Source organism: Letharia lupina (genome assembly GCF_014066315.1).
Source record: "Letharia lupina isolate WasteWater1 chromosome Unknown contig_8, whole genome shotgun sequence".
Lineage (NCBI taxonomy): Eukaryota > Fungi > Ascomycota > Lecanoromycetes > Lecanorales > Parmeliaceae > Letharia > Letharia lupina.
Window position 1 is genome coordinate 492,300 of NW_023502977.1, and position 16,037 is coordinate 508,336.

The 16,037-nt window shown below is 49.5% G+C and overlaps 7 protein-coding genes across 7 annotated transcripts; 4 read left to right on the forward strand and 3 right to left on the reverse strand.

Moving 5' to 3' along the window:
* Positions 1–112: 112 nt before the first annotated feature.
* HO133_010027 (uncharacterized protein) lies at positions 113–2,998 on the reverse strand (the record flags this gene model as incomplete). The annotated part of the gene is made up of 3 exons (XM_037300883.1): positions 113–484; positions 538–2,480; positions 2,587–2,998. The coding sequence occupies 3 exons, from the start codon at positions 2,996–2,998 to the stop codon at positions 113–115; spliced, it is 2,727 nt and encodes a 908-aa protein (XP_037153700.1).
* A 308-nt stretch (positions 2,999–3,306) lies between these two features.
* On the forward strand, positions 3,307–4,431 carry HO133_010028 (uncharacterized protein; the record flags this gene model as incomplete). The annotated part of the gene is made up of 6 exons (XM_037300884.1): positions 3,307–3,331; positions 3,388–3,400; positions 3,456–3,534; positions 3,587–3,930; positions 3,982–4,234; positions 4,405–4,431. The coding sequence occupies 6 exons, from the start codon at positions 3,307–3,309 to the stop codon at positions 4,429–4,431; spliced, it is 741 nt and encodes a 246-aa protein (XP_037153701.1).
* Positions 4,432–9,228: 4,797 nt separating this feature from the next.
* On the forward strand, positions 9,229–10,732 carry HO133_010029 (uncharacterized protein; the record flags this gene model as incomplete). The annotated part of the gene is made up of 6 exons (XM_037300885.1): positions 9,229–9,415; positions 9,484–9,557; positions 9,610–9,675; positions 9,736–9,816; positions 9,929–10,132; positions 10,295–10,732. The coding sequence occupies 6 exons, from the start codon at positions 9,229–9,231 to the stop codon at positions 10,730–10,732; spliced, it is 1,050 nt and encodes a 349-aa protein (XP_037153702.1).
* A 357-nt stretch (positions 10,733–11,089) lies between these two features.
* HO133_010030 (uncharacterized protein) lies at positions 11,090–12,097 on the forward strand (the record flags this gene model as incomplete). The annotated part of the gene is made up of 1 exon (XM_037300886.1): positions 11,090–12,097. One exon carries the CDS (start codon positions 11,090–11,092, stop codon positions 12,095–12,097), a length of 1,008 nt encoding a protein of 335 aa, XP_037153703.1.
* Positions 12,098–12,394: 297 nt separating this feature from the next.
* On the reverse strand, positions 12,395–13,515 carry HO133_010031 (uncharacterized protein; the record flags this gene model as incomplete). Its single annotated transcript, XM_037300887.1, has 2 exons — positions 12,395–13,258; positions 13,315–13,515. The coding sequence occupies 2 exons, from the start codon at positions 13,513–13,515 to the stop codon at positions 12,395–12,397; spliced, it is 1,065 nt and encodes a 354-aa protein (XP_037153704.1).
* Positions 13,516–13,893: 378 nt separating this feature from the next.
* Positions 13,894–14,349, forward strand: HO133_010032 (uncharacterized protein; the record flags this gene model as incomplete). The annotated part of the gene is made up of 2 exons (XM_037300888.1): positions 13,894–13,944; positions 13,999–14,349. The coding sequence occupies 2 exons, from the start codon at positions 13,894–13,896 to the stop codon at positions 14,347–14,349; spliced, it is 402 nt and encodes a 133-aa protein (XP_037153705.1).
* Positions 14,350–14,543: 194 nt separating this feature from the next.
* HO133_010033 (uncharacterized protein) lies at positions 14,544–15,875 on the reverse strand (the record flags this gene model as incomplete). Its single annotated transcript, XM_037300889.1, has 4 exons — positions 14,544–14,646; positions 14,699–15,467; positions 15,519–15,706; positions 15,775–15,875. The coding sequence occupies 4 exons, from the start codon at positions 15,873–15,875 to the stop codon at positions 14,544–14,546; spliced, it is 1,161 nt and encodes a 386-aa protein (XP_037153706.1).
* Positions 15,876–16,037: the final 162 nt, after the last annotated feature.

The following is a 16,037-nucleotide window of genomic DNA, read 5'->3' on the forward strand; positions in this document are numbered from 1 at the left end:
CAAAAGCCTTATAGGCACTCCACCCTAGACGCTGGGAACCTGCCCACCAACACCCGCTATTTCTGCCACGCGTGTCCAAGGGGCCCGCCTTAAGCTCCTCCGCTCCGATCCATCAGAACTCCCTCTTTTCATCTTCACCTCCTCCGTTAATCGCACTCCCCAGCATCGCACACAGCCTACTCAGCGCCACAGTCTCCGTCGCCGCATAATAATCCAACGCAGCTAACAGCAGCTTCAGATGATGATTGAAATTATACTCATACTTGCCCAGCATTTCCGTTAGATTCTCCAACTTCTTCGGATCGTACGCTTTGATCTCATCAGGGATCGATTGGGCGTTCTTGTGGCGGTATGATGTGGTTGTCAGGTAGGTGAGGTGGGCGGGAGTGCCAGCGAGGGAGGGGGAGCAGGCGAAGAGGGTGCGGGAGAGGGTGCTGGTGTAGGTTGCAAACATGGTGCAGGCGGAGGTGAGCTTGCTGTGGATCTATGACAGCGATATGTTAGGTGAATGATTGCGCGGAAGGGAGGATGGCATACCTTGAGTAGTTTGGAGTTCATGAGCATGCATTCTTTCAGGCATGTATCCAGGAAATCTACATGGTCTTCCATCAATTCGTCGACCGTTCGAGTGGTCTTCGAAGACCCAGGGCGGCCACTTCCATCAAGCTTATCGTCGCCATTGACACGTGCCATGTAAGCCTGCCAATTAGGTTCGATGACTTCAGACGTACAATAGTAGAGCGTTTGCTGAACGAAGACTAGCATCCTCGCTCTAAGTGTCCATGCTCTTCGTTTCCACATCTCGAGCTTTGGATCACCGCTCTTATGAGTCCAGCTGAGGACTTTGTTATGATCTTCCCAGCTGCTCACAAGCAGACCCTCGAGGTGACGCATTGACAAGAGGTATCGGAATAGGATCTGATATCTGAACACCGTCTTACTGCTGATGACTAGCGACAACGGAAAAGGTACGGAAAATTTGAATTCGAGCGCTTCAAAGCCAGTCATCTTGTCCTCTTCGTCGGTAGCCGGTCTCGTAGCTGGTGTGCGATAGCGGTCAACGCTCTCTGGAGTGGGCTCCTCATCGAAACCTCTCACATTGACAACACGCATTACCAATTGAGTCAGTCCGACATTGTTCATCTGCACTTTGACATCTTCCTTGAAAGGGTCCTGGGCGCCCACGGTCCCTGGTTGACGCAGTACGAGATCGAGGAGAGACTGCAATTTTCCAACATTGACGAGTCTCCAAGGTTTCTTTAGCTCGGACGTGCTGAGGTCGAGGAAGTAGGTAAAGAAGTCCGATCTGTCAAGGAAAAAGTAGTGTTTCATTGACCGTAGCCGGGCTCCGAGAGCATGTGTCGTGACGAGCAGATTGAGCAGGGAGGAATTTGCGTGAGCGTAGGCACTATTGACGTTGTCAAGAAACTGAGGGTCGTCGAATGACTTTGGCACGTCTTTGACCTCTTTGCTGACATCCACGCCTCCGCATTCTCGAACAACGTTAAGGTATTTCCCAGCCAACAGTACCTTATCCTTCACGCCTTCTAGCTGTGGGGGTACGTCATTGTCGCGGATGGTGTACCTCTTTTCCCAGTATTCGTCGGTGTAGTCCTCTTCCAGCTTTTCCCGTTTGATACTTTGCTGCTCTTTGATGAGGAATTCAGAATGTGGATCCTTGATACCACCATGGTGGAGCCATTCGTTCAGCATCGCCATGTATGGTCGGCTCGCATCTCGTAGAAGAGTCTGCAGAAGCGTCCTCGCGGCAGGATCTCCGGACATGAAAGATAATCGCTCTGTAAGGAGACGTAGCACGTTGCCCCCTTTGCATATTTTCTTCGCCATGCTACCAGGAGCGAGATCGCCACCTTCTCGAAGCTGTTCCAAGATGTTGTCGACATCGTCAAAGCCATCGACCGAATCATCAAGGTCCTCTTCTGACAGCGAATTCTTTTTCAGTATCTCCTGGGCTAGAGTGTAAAGTTGAAACATCATATGACTTGTAGGAAGAGTATGTAGATGGAGAAGATGTAAAGTGAAAGAAGGGTTACTGAGAAGTTGATGCTCCAGCTGGACAATGAGCACAAGATACTCTTTCAGCAGCTTCGATATCGAAGCACACAGTGCGTGATTGATAGCCCCGAACTCTTCCCTACTCTGCACCTCTACAAAGGCTTCCATAGCACTGTAGTAGGTTGCCATCTTCAACACGGAGGTTGTAAGATCTCGAAGACTGGGATCAAGTCCTGGGAGTACTCGAAAGCCCGGTCCTGACAACCGGTCCTTCTCCAGCAATGGGTTGTACTTGTCTACGTATCGAATATATTGTCCTTCATATCCCATGAAAACGAATAGAAGGTCTTCCAGAATGGCAGACTCCTGGTTGTCAGGCGTCAGATTTGTCAACAGTTCAGGCTCAAGAGATTCGGGCATGAGAGACGATAGGGGAGACGCAGAGATGCGAGCGGCCAGAGGCGCTGTGGTGTGTGGGATAAGAGAAGCTTGGGGTTTCCATGGTGCTTTGAATTCCATGATTTCAGCGCAACGGTCCTGTCGACAGGTTCTTTTTTCAGAAAAACTTACGTAGAGCTGCTTTCTTCTCTTTCCTCGGGGCTTGAGCCTGCCCTTCCACTGCCGGACTACTCTGTCGTGCCGACACCCTTTCCTTCGATCCCCAGTCTTCGATACCATCGCTCACGGGTACTTTCACCGGGCTTCTTGTTCGAACCTGTAGACTCTCCCTTGTTGCCAGGTGTACCCTTCCGGTCTGTCTCTCACCAAATGTTGTGGTGGGGCCATTCCTTTTCTGCGCACCAGACGCGCTTCTTTTATGGGGCCCATTACTCGCAGAATCTTCCGGTATTACCTCCGCAGAAGAGAGCGGTCTTTCTCTTGCTCCCAGACGAGACGAAGAAGCTCTGGATTTGGCACCGGATGTTGCTGAGGGTCGCCTGCTATTTTCTGCCGTATTTCGGGCATTTGCGGTTGTTGACATGATCGTATTCCACCCATTGACTCCTGGTAACTTTAAAAGGTCGTGGCCTTCGTAATATCATATCGTCGTCGCGGTGTTTTCAGAGATGGATTACGGGCAGTAATGCGCCTTGATCACGATGTTTGCTTGGCGTCAGCCCTACGATGCTTGGCGCGGATCTTGAGGTAGCTTGTCTGCGTACACCAGCACCACCCCGATATAACCAAGCAAGGCTCTACACGCCCTTTCGGCTTTCAACGAAGAGTCGAGACCTCTCCAAAGAAGTATCTTGAGCTCTTACGGTTCTTTCTCTGTATCTTACCCTCATAATGTTTATTGCACGGTCGGAATACGGTAAGCTCTTAATGCAAGCTTTCACTATCTCATCCACCAGCTAATTTCTTCTGCAGACCGTGGCATAAAGTATGATTACTTCTCAGATTCCCCTTAGATGACAAGATTCTGACAATCTCAATAGCACCTTCTCCCCAGAAGGCCGTCTCTTCCAAGTCGAATACTCTCTTGAGGCAATCAAACTAGGCTCAACAGCCATAGGCGTACGCAAGATGTCTCCTTCCACCTGCAACCACTTAACAGTCCTCTTTCTAGATCGCCACCTCCCATGGCGTCCTTCTCGGCGTCGAAAAGCGCGTGACCTCCACCCTCCTCGAGACCTCCTCGGTCGAAAAGATTGTTGAGATAGACTCCCACATTGGCTGCGCCATGTCCGGACTGCAAGCCGACGCTCGCTCTATGATCGAACACGCCCGTGTTGAAAGTCAAAATCATAGCTTCCATTACAACGAACGACTAGGGGTGGAGAGCTGTACTCAAGCAATCTGTGATTTGGCCTTGCGGTTCGGGGAAGGCGCTGAGGGGGAGGAGAGCGTGATGAGTAGGCCGTTTGGTGTTGCGTTGCTGATTGCGGGGATCGACGAGGAAGGCCCACAGCTGTACGTCTAGTTTTGGGAACGTAGAACCGCAGAGGGACTAATCAGGAGTAGATATCATGCGGAACCATCAGGGACCTTTTACCGCTACGACGCCAAAGCTATTGGATCAGGCAGTGAGGGTGCACAAGCAGAGTTACAGAACGAATTCCACAAATCACTCACGTTGGAGGAGGCGGAGACTTTGGTGCTGAAAACACTGAAGCAGGTCATGGAGGAGAAGCTAGATTCGAAGAACGTCCAGCTGGCCAGTGTGACGAAGGAGAAAGGCTTTAGGATTTATACCGATGAGGAAATGTCCAAGGTAGTAAGCAGATTACCCACAAATTGATACAATAGAGATAGCATGAATGCAGACGTTGCCGTACCATGAGCTCAGCCTAACCTGCAAGAGAATGTCACGTGTGTATGTGAAGACTTGGCCTTGAGACTAGGAGCAATAGTCCCGTCTATACATGCTAAAGCGTAGGATGACAGTGGCCGGACCCCGAAAACAACGGATGAGAGCTCGTCACTGTATCTCAATCGTACAACCTGAACGCACACCACACATTGCGAAGGCCGCCTTCCTTCCAATCCGCCAATATACACCGAGGCAAAGTTACTCGGCCTCGCGAGATCATCCCACCGATGAGCTCCTTTATCCAGTTTAATGCGTGGTAGTATGATTCAGCTGTCCCATCAGCCTCCCCGTGCCATTCTTGACTTTCTTCCGGGCCGCAAGGATATCACGTCCAGCCGGTACGACAGCGAGGAGCAGACACCTGCGGCCAAAACATACAACTCCACGAGGTGCTTATGACTGATGATTTGCATACGCCAAGAGCTCGTTGGCCAAGGGGCAGTAACCCGTCGATAGACATTGTTGAGGCTCTCGAGTGAAAGTAGATTAAGGGTTTGAATATTCTCTATGCATAATTCATCAGCCAGGAGTCTGGAGTAGAAGGCATCAACAGATTTTCAGAGTCACGTCGTAAACCTTCATAGCAAACATAGTCAAGAGTCCAAGTTTTTGACCTACGACACGGTCACTGACGAGAAGGGACCAAGTAAGCAAATTCCATTATTCCTGTAGTAAATCCACCATGTCTAGAACATGCCATTCAATGTTGTAAGCTCTCAGCTTGAGTTCTGGAATGTGTCCTTGTTCGTGGCTGTCTTTTCTCTTGTGAGAAGCGGATTGTGCCGGAAGCACAGAGCGGTACTGCATAGAAGTAGAAAGCGTTTTTCAGCCGTTGCTGAGGTCACGAACACAGTTTGACTCGTTTCATGTTTCGAGGGACTGTTTTTTGCGAAGGCTCGGTGTTTGATGTCTTCCCAAGAGACGAAAGGGCCAAGTGTTGCATGCACTATCCAGTCTCCCAGTCTCTAGCGTCTTAAAGCTAGACCTGCATGAACATGCTTTGATGGGGGGCTGGAAAGCTTACTGCGTTTCCAACAATCAACATAACGGACACCTCCTTGCATCATTTTGGCTGGTGGAAACGGGTGGGTCACAGATGGTGCTTCCGCCCGTCTCTATGAGTCGGAGCACTAGTAGCAGGAGCACGAGGTGCGTCGAGCCAAGGATTGGAGAGCCAGCGAAAGGGTGCCAAGTGTCAGATGAACAAAATCGAGACCTGAATCGATGCACAACCCGAGGCCATGGCCTCGGGTTTCGCATCGCGCATCTTAGTGCTATGGTAACCGCAGGTCAAAGAAATGCACACGAGCTACGGCTGAAATGCTGCTGGTTTTGTGCAGACTAATCTGAATCTTAGAACATCCTCTTAAGATAGCAGATAAGAGTGCGTCTAGAGCTACCATCTTCAAACTAGAAGGGAGAACAACCTCTGTGCTGGCAAGCGTCAAAGCCTGGAGCCGGACTTCCGAGGGCGTTTGAGCAGTTCGCAATTGTAACAAGGCCACAAACTCAGGCCAGACGCATGAAGATGCTTCATGTCACGGGATGCAAGCTTGAGCTGTGTTGCAGCCCAATATGATGGCTGGAAAGGGTTTGCAGGGCGCAGGTCATATGCTACGGCAACGCTCGTCGGTAGCAGTCATGTGGGAGATCCTTTGCACAACAAGGTCTAGGAGAAAAGCGTATACATGCCGAGAATTGGACTATCTGGGTTGATTGGATGGTGGACGAGGTTCCCGTGTGAAGATTTCGATGCGGCCATTGCGTTAGCCGTGTGCTTCTGCACGGTTACGCTCGCGTAGTCTTTAGACCGAGCTTATTCTATAATTCCTGTCCAAGCTTCTCACGGCTTCGCAGCCAGGGTACGAGTGTAATATGAAGTAGTAGGCTGCTAGGCTCTGGTCTCTTCAGGTCATACGTTAGAGTCTCGACCGCCTTCTTGGGGGTTAGAGCCATCGATAGTGCCAAGAAATGAGGAGCCAGAGGAGCCATCAAAGGGGTCGAAGCAAGTGGGATGTGGAAAGACTCAAATCAAAGCTGGTTGCAGAGCCACACTCGTGCATCCAACAATTGATTGCGGTTCCGTTGAGGATCGGATATCTCGAGTGAAGATAAGTAGGGATCGTGGAAATAGATGCAATGGTGTATGCAAGAGAATAGATCTCTAATTCCAAAGCACGGAAATCGGATACACTGACAGCAAGACTTACTAGAGACCCACAAAGAGACACCATCGAGGTGGATCCTCAATACCTGGAAGTTGTTACCATCCATGACCGAGAATTTCAGAAGTATTCGATTGACAACTCTATTCACCTCGTTCCCACTGATGAGGTGAACGAACACTCACAGCTGTTGGTTGGCACGAACTTAACAGCATGGCAGGAAGAGGCATGTCGGCTAGAGAATCAACATCGAGTGTTCAATCTTGTGTTCGACGGACGACTCATCTTTCCACCAGTGACCAGTCCGAAGAACGTCCTCGACTGTGGTTATGGTGCGGCATCATGGGCAATGGAGTTGGCGGAGAGTTATCCTGACTGCCAGGCATGTCTATTGCACATAACTTGACGAGAATGCCAAACGTTGACCTTGCTCAGGTCATTGGGATCGACATTTCGCCGCAACTGAAGCCGGATGAAACGCCGGCAAACTTCGAGCCACAGGTTAGGGCTTTCACGCACACATCAAGAACTTGACATTCACAGCTCGCAATGAACGCGACTCGAACTTATATATTCATCTCGCTGACCATACTTGCTATAGCTCGACGACATTAATCTCCCATTCACCTTCGAATCCAATACATTCGACCTTGTCCAGTCAAGAATGGTGGGGGGAGGAATCAATATTTCAAGATGGCCGTCGTATCTCAGGGACATCAAGAGGTAGTAGCACCGAAAAGTTGTTAAGGCGTCAAGGGTCTACTGACGATGTGGGAAGAGTCCTCAGCCCTGGCGGCTGGGTCCAAATGACAGAGCTCTACTGGATGTGTCAGAGTGACAATGGCTCAATCACAGGTTCCCATCCCCTCCGTCGGTGGAGCGATCATTATATCCGGTCACTTGAAGGCATCAAAGATCCTCGGGCACCACTGCGACTGCACGGCCTTTTTTCTGCAGCTGGTCTGGTTGAGATCGAGCATAAGATGATACCGCTGCCTCTCTGCGGATGGTCAAGTGGTATGTCGATTTCTTGCTGACCTGTCCTTATAGAGGGGGTGCATCACAGCGTGCCCATCACTGTGACTGTCATGAGCATGAAGCTGACCCGCGGTTTCCCATAGACCCAAAAGAGCGCCGGATAGGAAACGCTAAGCAAGAGACCATTCGTCAAGCGCTAACCAATTTGGCAATCTTTCCTTTTACTCGACGTTTGGGCCTGACTATCGAGGACGTTCACGCCTTGGTGGCCGGGGCATGTGTCGATGCAGCGAACCCAGATCTGAAAGCTTATTTTCCCCTGTGAGTTTCAGCAAAGTCCTCCCAAGCTCTGTTCCGTCAACTCAGACCGCGCAGATATGTCTGCATTGGCAAGAAGCCGCTGTCATGATCTTCGCTTCCACTTGAGGTGTTCGTTGTTACCTTTCGAGTGGCAATTGTCATACCTGCATTCAGGATATGACCAATTAGTCAGCATAAGCCAGCGCTCAATCGATGTCTTGTTTAACACTATTCAGGCGTAATTGCTTAATAGAGCAGGCTGTATACGCTGGATTATCTGGTAAAAAGATGCAAGGAGTAAACAATTGAGTGAGGACATAAGATGTAGAAACGAAGCAGGTATAGATGAAGAAAGACTGCCCTTCCGGGGAAATGAAGCAAAAAGACCGGTAGCGAGAAAGTAATATCAGCCACCGGCTAGAGCGGCGAAGTGTTGACGTTCATATGCTCTAGGAATTGATAACCCTGAGGGGTAGTAAAAGATAGGCGAGTCGGATGGAAGGATGAGAGAATGGGAGGATGGGAGGATGATAGGATGAAGAAAGAAGAAAGAAGATGTCACTTGTAGAGTAGAAGCGAGACATCTGGAAAGGACCAGTCAAGATTCTTATATGGAAGGCTAGTCTATGGATGAATAGCTTGACAAGCTGTCGCTGGCAACTTTACCACTAGGGTCCCATGAAGAAACAGACTGTGGACGCAGGCCACGGAGAGAAAGACATGAGAAATTCGAAAAGTGTGGGGGGGAAGGGGGATCTATGGTCATCAGGTATCTCGCATAATCGGTTCCCGCGTGTGATATCTCTGCATTGGCTCCATTGGTGCATGAGATTAAGGTACCTAAGTATTGACAGCTCCGACGGCGGCTAAGGTACCTTTAGACTGACTGACTACCTAGGTAGGTAGGAGTACCTTAGGCTTTAGCCGTTAGCCTCCCCTTTCCCAACCCTTAAGGTAGGTTCTTTGGACAAAGTGTTGTCTAAAGTAGTAGGGTGAAGTACGGTAAGTGGGACCTTGATTGACAGCCTAAAGTACCCTACAGCCTTACAGGAGAAGCTCCAAGTCAAAGCGCGCCGATACGAAGACAAGTAAGGTAGCTCACACGAATAGCCCCCATAGCTCACCCTGTAAAAATAAGCATGTCCAGTTCTCCACTGCCTGGAAATTGGGAATTGGGAATTGGAAACTGGGAACTGGGAAACTTGGAACTTAATCTTATTAACAGCGGGAACCCACAGGAACAGTCGATCAGGTGATTTGATGTCAATTTTGAATAGCCGGACCACTTCAGCCCTATAATAAGCACAAGCTTCTTCACCATTTCACCACTTCAATACTTTCTTTACCTATTGACCCAAGCATGGTCTTCGAGACAACCACAATAATAACAATATTTGTACGAGCAAAGGAGTGAACAGCATACCTTTTACTTCCCCAACTTCCTGCCTGTTCATCATGCCTTCGACGCACAAAAGGGATAAACCCTGGGATAACGATGATACCTTGGACAGATGGAAGCAAGACCCTTTCACCCCCACAGACAATACAGCGGGCGCATTCACTGAAGAATCCAGCTTCGCTACTCTTTTTCCAAAGTATAGGGAGCTGTATTTGAAAGAAGCATGGCCTCTCGTTACCCGGGGTGCGTCAACATCCCACCGCTTCCCACAGTAACGACCTTCAAACTCACTCTGTGCATATCCTGCTTAGCTTTGGCAACCCACCACATCGCCTGTACTCTTGACCTAATCGAGGGGAGCATGTCCGTGAAGACAACTCGAAAGGTATCTAGTCCTGCTCTTTTAGAGCGAGGCATGTCCGCTGATACCTCGCAAGACCTACGACCCCGCTTCAATCCTCAACGCTCGAGACCTTATAAAACTCCTCTCCCGCAGTGTTCCTGTAAGAATTTTGCTCACTTATTTATGCCACTGCTTGCTTACACCGCGACTCCCTATATAGGCTCCTCAGGCTATCAAAATCCTTGAAGATGGTGTCGCCGCGGATATAATCAAAATCCGCAACCAGGTGGCTAACAAGGAGGTATGGACTCTCAGCGTGATTGACATTTTTAGCATTTCTCCTTCTCGAGACATATCTGCAGATCCGATTGTTCTATATAAAGAGGAAGCACTGACTCCGGAACCTTTCACAGCGCTTCATTAAGCGACGGCAGCGCATATTGGGCCCGCAGGGCTCTACCTTGAAGGCTCTGGAGCTGTTGACGGGATGCTATATACTCGTACAAGGCAATACGGTCAGCGCAATGGGTAGTTTCAAGGGTTTAAAGGAGGTTCGGAGAGTGGTGGAAGATTGCATGGCAAACATCCATCCAATCTACCATGTAAAGGAATTGATGGTATGCACCCTTTCGGAGCCATTCCCCACCTTTGAGTAAATTGACTTGGGTCCTCACATGTTGCGGGAGCAAAACGCCAATTTTGCTGCATACAACCCCCTCAGACGTCTCTCGTAACTCGATACTTGTCTTCAAAATGAACTGCTAATTCCCAAATGGTAGATCAAGAGAGAATTGATGAAGGATCCTGATCTAAAAAACGAAAACTGGGAACGGTTCCTACCCCATTTCAAGAAAAGAACCTTGAGCAAGAGAAAGAAGCCTCTAAAGATTACGGATAAGAGCAAAAAGCCATACACACCATTTCCGCCGCCTCAGGAGAAGAGTAAGGTTGACCTGCAAATCGAGAGCGGAGAATATTTTTTGGGCAAGCAAGCCATGGAAAGGGCGGCGAAGGAGAGAAGGGAAGAACAGCAACGGGAAAAACAAACCGAGAAAGAAATGATGAGGCAGAAGGAATTCGTGCCGCCGCAAGAGAATGGTACGACCTCGTCAAAAAAGGAGAAGAAGAGAAAGCGTAAGGAAGAAGATCAGGTAGAAGGTACCAAGAAGAAGAACAAGAAGCAGAAGCGAATCGCGAAGGATGAAGTGCAGGCTTGAGTCCTGATGAAGATTTTGCATTTTAGTCATATACCCCCACAGAAAGCGATTTTTTCCATTGGTGTCTGTCTAGTTCTGACTGCCTTGCAACTTGGATCCCTGAGGAACGGGTGCAGCTCTATAACACAATAACCCCGCCATGAATGGCTTATTGAATTGACGGTTTGGGGGGGTTTATTCAGCATCTACAGTGTTCAGCAACACATCCAGACAAAACTCGACCATTCAAACACAGCAACCTGGCAATTTCTAACACATTTACCGCTCCACTATATATGGTCTCGTCTTGCCCTATCCTCTGATGCTTTGTTCAAGAGTCGAGATCCTTGCAATCCACCTCTTCCCCCTACAAATAAAATGTCTGTCCGTGATCTTCCCGTTCATCAGCCAAAGCTCATACGACAGCAGACGATTTTGCTACAGAACAAGCTTCACTCTACATTTTATTCGGGAGGAATTGCCCATCCAATAATCCCTAGATTCCTCGATAGGGCCAGCATGTTGCAGAACCTAAAGGCAAATTCCTGCACCCAACCTGCTCTACCCGTCAACACTCAAGCGGCACAACAACATGCGGGTTCGGAGAAGTCCTCGTCACCAAGAGTCCAACATAAGTTGTTACCCCTCAGCACCAAGGAGGCCCCTCCAAACGTTGATAGTTGGACTACCGTCTCCGGCTGGCTAGCCACAAGTCAGACATTTGAGAAGCCACCAACACCAGCGCCTGTTGCGGACCCAGCTCCACGACAACGACGTCCCAAAGAGTATTGGCTCCAGGTTGCCAAAAGCCTAGATCTTCGAGTCAAGTCACGCTCAGAGCAGTTCAAGGCTCCGATCCGTTCAACCCCAGGCAGCATATGCGCGAATCCCGGCCTCAACAGCAGCATCTCCAACCCTCAACCACACACCAAGCTTCGAAAACCAGACGAGCACACTCCGCCAGACCAGCCCGACACAGCCACGGACACAGTATCCCCACTCTTGCCCAACACGATGGGCCCACCCAGAAAGCAAGAGCGTGAGAGGAAGAGTTCCATCGAGGCGAACATCTCCGAAATCCAAGGGAAGCTCGAGAAGCACAGGCGAGGGCAGGAGCAGCAGGAGCGGCTAGAGGCACAGAAGTTGGAAAAAGCGGACGAGGCGGTGAAGAGGAAGGCGGAGAAGCTTGCTGCGGACGCGATGGCGACGCACAGGAAAGAGCAGGAGCGGAAGGAGTACGTTGAAGGGAGGGCACAGGATATCCATGAGAATCTGTTGCAATGCAAACCCTTTGACATGGATGCTGTGAGGCGAGAGTTCTCTGAGAGGGAGGTCCAAGACATCACAAAAATTGTGAGAGAGTTGGGCTTCGCGAAAAAGGAATGAGTGGTAGGCTTGTTGGAGACTAGGACTGTGGATGATGTCAATGATCTTTAGAACAGTGCGTGTTCTCGAGGCTTGTAACCCACGATTTGGCTCAGAATCGCATCTGAGCTGAAACCTTGTTTGACCTTAGATACTGCGATAGCTCTAGCATCTCCTATTTATGTACTTTTCTCTGTAGAGCAAAGAACAGAAGTGAAAACCTGCTTTGGAAGAACAGAAACCTCAATGTCGTTGCCAGTCTGGGCGCAAATTAGATCGAGTCTCTTAAAGTAGTAGCGCAACTCAAGGTTGTGTCCCTCATAGTCCCTTTTTGCCATTGATTCTAGCCTGCTTCGCCAACGCCCTCTTCCTGATATCCTTGTGCATCCACCTGTTATAGGTCAACAGTAACATGTTCCCCGGCCCAACAAATGCATTGACACTCCATTGCAAAATCGCATGACTCCAGTATGGCGTACTCGTATGAGTCCATCCCTGCGCCCCTCCAGTCCTGCCAACTTTACCCAGTACGCTCTTGACAAACGCCCTCGGAGTCGGCACCAAGGCACTGGACTTACGTATTTTCGACATGGCGGAAGTGACCAGGTAAGATTGCACCAATTCGACTTGGACGTTATAAGGTGCCAGTTCGGAGCCAAGGGCGGTAGACCACTGCTGCAGGAAGGCTTTGCTGCCGCTGTACGTTGCGAGGAGGGGCGTAGGGAACAGACCGCCAAAGGAGCCCATAGTAACTATCAACCCGCGTTTCCTCTGCACCATACCGGCAGCCACAAGCTGCGTCACTCTCAATGTAGCCATGCAATTGATAGTGATGATAGAATTCACTTCCGACTGCTCCGTCTGGGTGAAGGGTACTGGTATAGAGTGGCTGGCACCAACATTGTTGATCAAGATAGCAATGTCCAAGCTATCGACGAGTGCCTTGAGCTTAGCATAATCGTCGTCGTTGTTGGCTCCAAAGTCCATGGCCAGGATTTTGGTGGAGGTGTTGTATTTGGACTTGATCTCTGCTGCCAAAGCATCGAGCTTACTGGCGGTGCGGGACACGAGGAGGGTGGAGTAGCCGGCGCGAGATAGCTGAAGGGCAAATTCCTTGCCAATTCCATCCGAAGCTCCCGTGACAAGTGCCCATGTTTTAGAGGGCTGGCCAAACGTGCGGAGCTGAGAGTGCTCATTTAGTCTGATGGAACTGCATTCCAGGGGACAGATAAGTATACCTCTTTGCCAGGAAGGACGAATAGACTGAGCATCAATCGTGCGAACTGTATCAGTCTGGCGAAGACGGTAAGAAAACCGACAACAGTGCACGTGACCAACATATAATATACAATTTTATGGTCGAGAGACTCTGACAATGTAGCAGATTGTTCCATCTTTCCTCTATAGAACCAACCAAGGTTGTCCAACTTGAAAGACATGTTACTGTCGAGTATCGAAGTCAAAGCGGTTCAGACAGGATGGTGAGGGTTCTTGTAGGTGAACAGAACGCTGCTACCTTTTTATTTTGTTCGATAGTCCCGCATTAGCGGCGCGTGGTCGCCAACAAGATTGTCGGCACCGGCGGGAGGTTCCAGGGTTGTACTCCTCCGTAGTTCACCATAAAACACGACTTTTACTTTCAATTCAGCGTGAATACGATTACGAGTAAGGCGACCGTTGGACTTGGGAATCGCGTATCCTATAGGTCTTGCTTACTTGTTTTGAGAAACAGTACAGAGCACCGAGAGTACGTATCCACAGACGCAACTAGAAACCAGCAACCACCCTTTCTGTCAACAGCCTCCAGACCCTATAAAATGTCTTTCCTACCGCAAGGTGAAGGCTGGCTGCCTTCATGGCTTCTCCTAGTCTGATTTCACTTTCCCTGCCAAGCAAATCTTTAAGACTAACGAGGAATTCAGGTCTCCGTTGTGTCTGTTGGCAACACGATTCAAGCTTACACGACCACAAAGAATACGCGCGAGGTCTATCTTCACTCAGGCTCAGAAACCAGTGCCCTCTCTTCAAGGATCTTCGGTACTTGGACCATCGTGTCTGCCATCATCCGCTTCTACACTGCCTACAACATATCCAATCCCCAGCTCTACCAGCTCGCAATGTGGGCCTACGCTATCGCATGGAGTCATTTCATGAGCGAGTGGCTGCTATTCAAGACGGCGGGCTGGGGCAGGGGTTTGGCAGGGCCAATATTCATTTCCACCGGAAGTTTGGTTTGGATGTTCAGCCAGTGGGGCTATTATGTTGTTCAGTAGCAATGGGATCGGCATTGTTTTTTGTTAGAGCAGTGATTCAGAGCAGTGGTGGTACAGCACTAATTCAGTTCATATGGCAAGAAGATCGTTCAAGCGTATGCCTCTTTCAGTGACCCTCTCTGTTGCTCAAGATGCTCATTTAGGCATCGGGTGGTGTCTTCGCTTCCTTATTCAGGCGCTGTAAAATATTTCGGCTATTTGAGCCTATTCCGGTACAGCTCTCCTCCGCAATCTCGAAGCCTTGCCGCAGCTTGCTCAGGTGTAATATCTCTTTGAGGTTCCGCCATCAGCTCGTATCTATCCCAGCCTGTTAGTGTTGAAATGGAACAGAACTACTTTGTTTACTCACCCAACTAGAAATTTTCTCACTGTTGCACTCCTCAGCAATGGCGGGTAGAAATGTATGTGAAAGTGGCTGGCCTCAATCTCGACATCTGTACCCTCCAAGGGTGCTTGATGAATGCCCATGCTGTAAGGAAATTGCGTTTCGAATAGATTGTCGTATCGCCGAGTGACTTCCGCAATCACCTCAGCAAGATCGTTTCTCTCGACGTCGTCAAGATCTACCAGCGCTCTTTTGTGTTGTCTCGCCACAATCATGACTTCAAACGGCCAGATTGCCCACCACGGGCACAGTGCCACAAAACTCTTATTTTCAACTACAACCCGTTCTCGCTTTTCGATTTCCAGCTTCGCATAATCTTCCAGTAGATGCATGCCTCCTTGTTCACGCCGATAATTTTTCAATTGATCAAGCTCAAGCGCAGGCTCTTCGGGTAGCCCTGTTGTCGTCCAGATTTGACCGTGTGGATGCGGGTTTGAGCAGCCCATTGCCGCTCCCTTATTCTCGAATATCTGCATATACCGGTATTGTGCATTTGATGCTGAAAGATTGGTATGTTGATGGTTCGCTGGTGGTCGCGTTGTCGCACTCGCAACCTGAGCCAATGGTGATTTTGGAGAGATATGAGCGGTGTATAGCCGAGTCCAAGTATCGATAACAGGCACTATTTGGGATGGCTGGAGGTCGGCGAGAGTGAGATTATGGTCTGGTGAGAATGTCACAACATAGCATTTCCCAGTGACAGGATCAGCCCGTAGAAGCAGCGACGAGAGGCCTACATTGGTCAGACCTGATCAAAAAGCATACTTTTCTGCCGTCAGCTTACTGCCACTCTCGTCACTTGGCTGATACTCAGCCTGTTCCTCTTTGACGGCACTGTAGTCATTGACGAAGACGAATGTACTCTCATACTTAGGATTGGTATCACCCTGGGCACGTTTGTTGCCCGGACAGAGATAGCATGATGGATCGTATTGTGGTAGGGTCGTCTGACTTGCTGCTTCTTGTTGGCCTCTAAATTTTCAGCTGAAATGAACGGACCATTCACGTCAGATAGGGGCCCTCTTTCATTCACCACTTACTGCCAAGGCCGTTTCGTCCTGTGAGGGGATACTAGAATCCAGCTCCCACGTAGTGGATTGTATCTACGATGCGAGATGTCGTCTAGGATTGCATCTGGCATGGTACCGATGAAATTATGATCAGCAATAAAAACAATTTTTGATAGAGTTGGCCACGTCCTGTTGCAGAATGGACAGCTCCGCCGCCCCGCAAACCGATATTAGCGTCGGATTTAAGAGTAACTGACCGGAAGTCACAACATAGCTGTCACAATCGTGGCGTG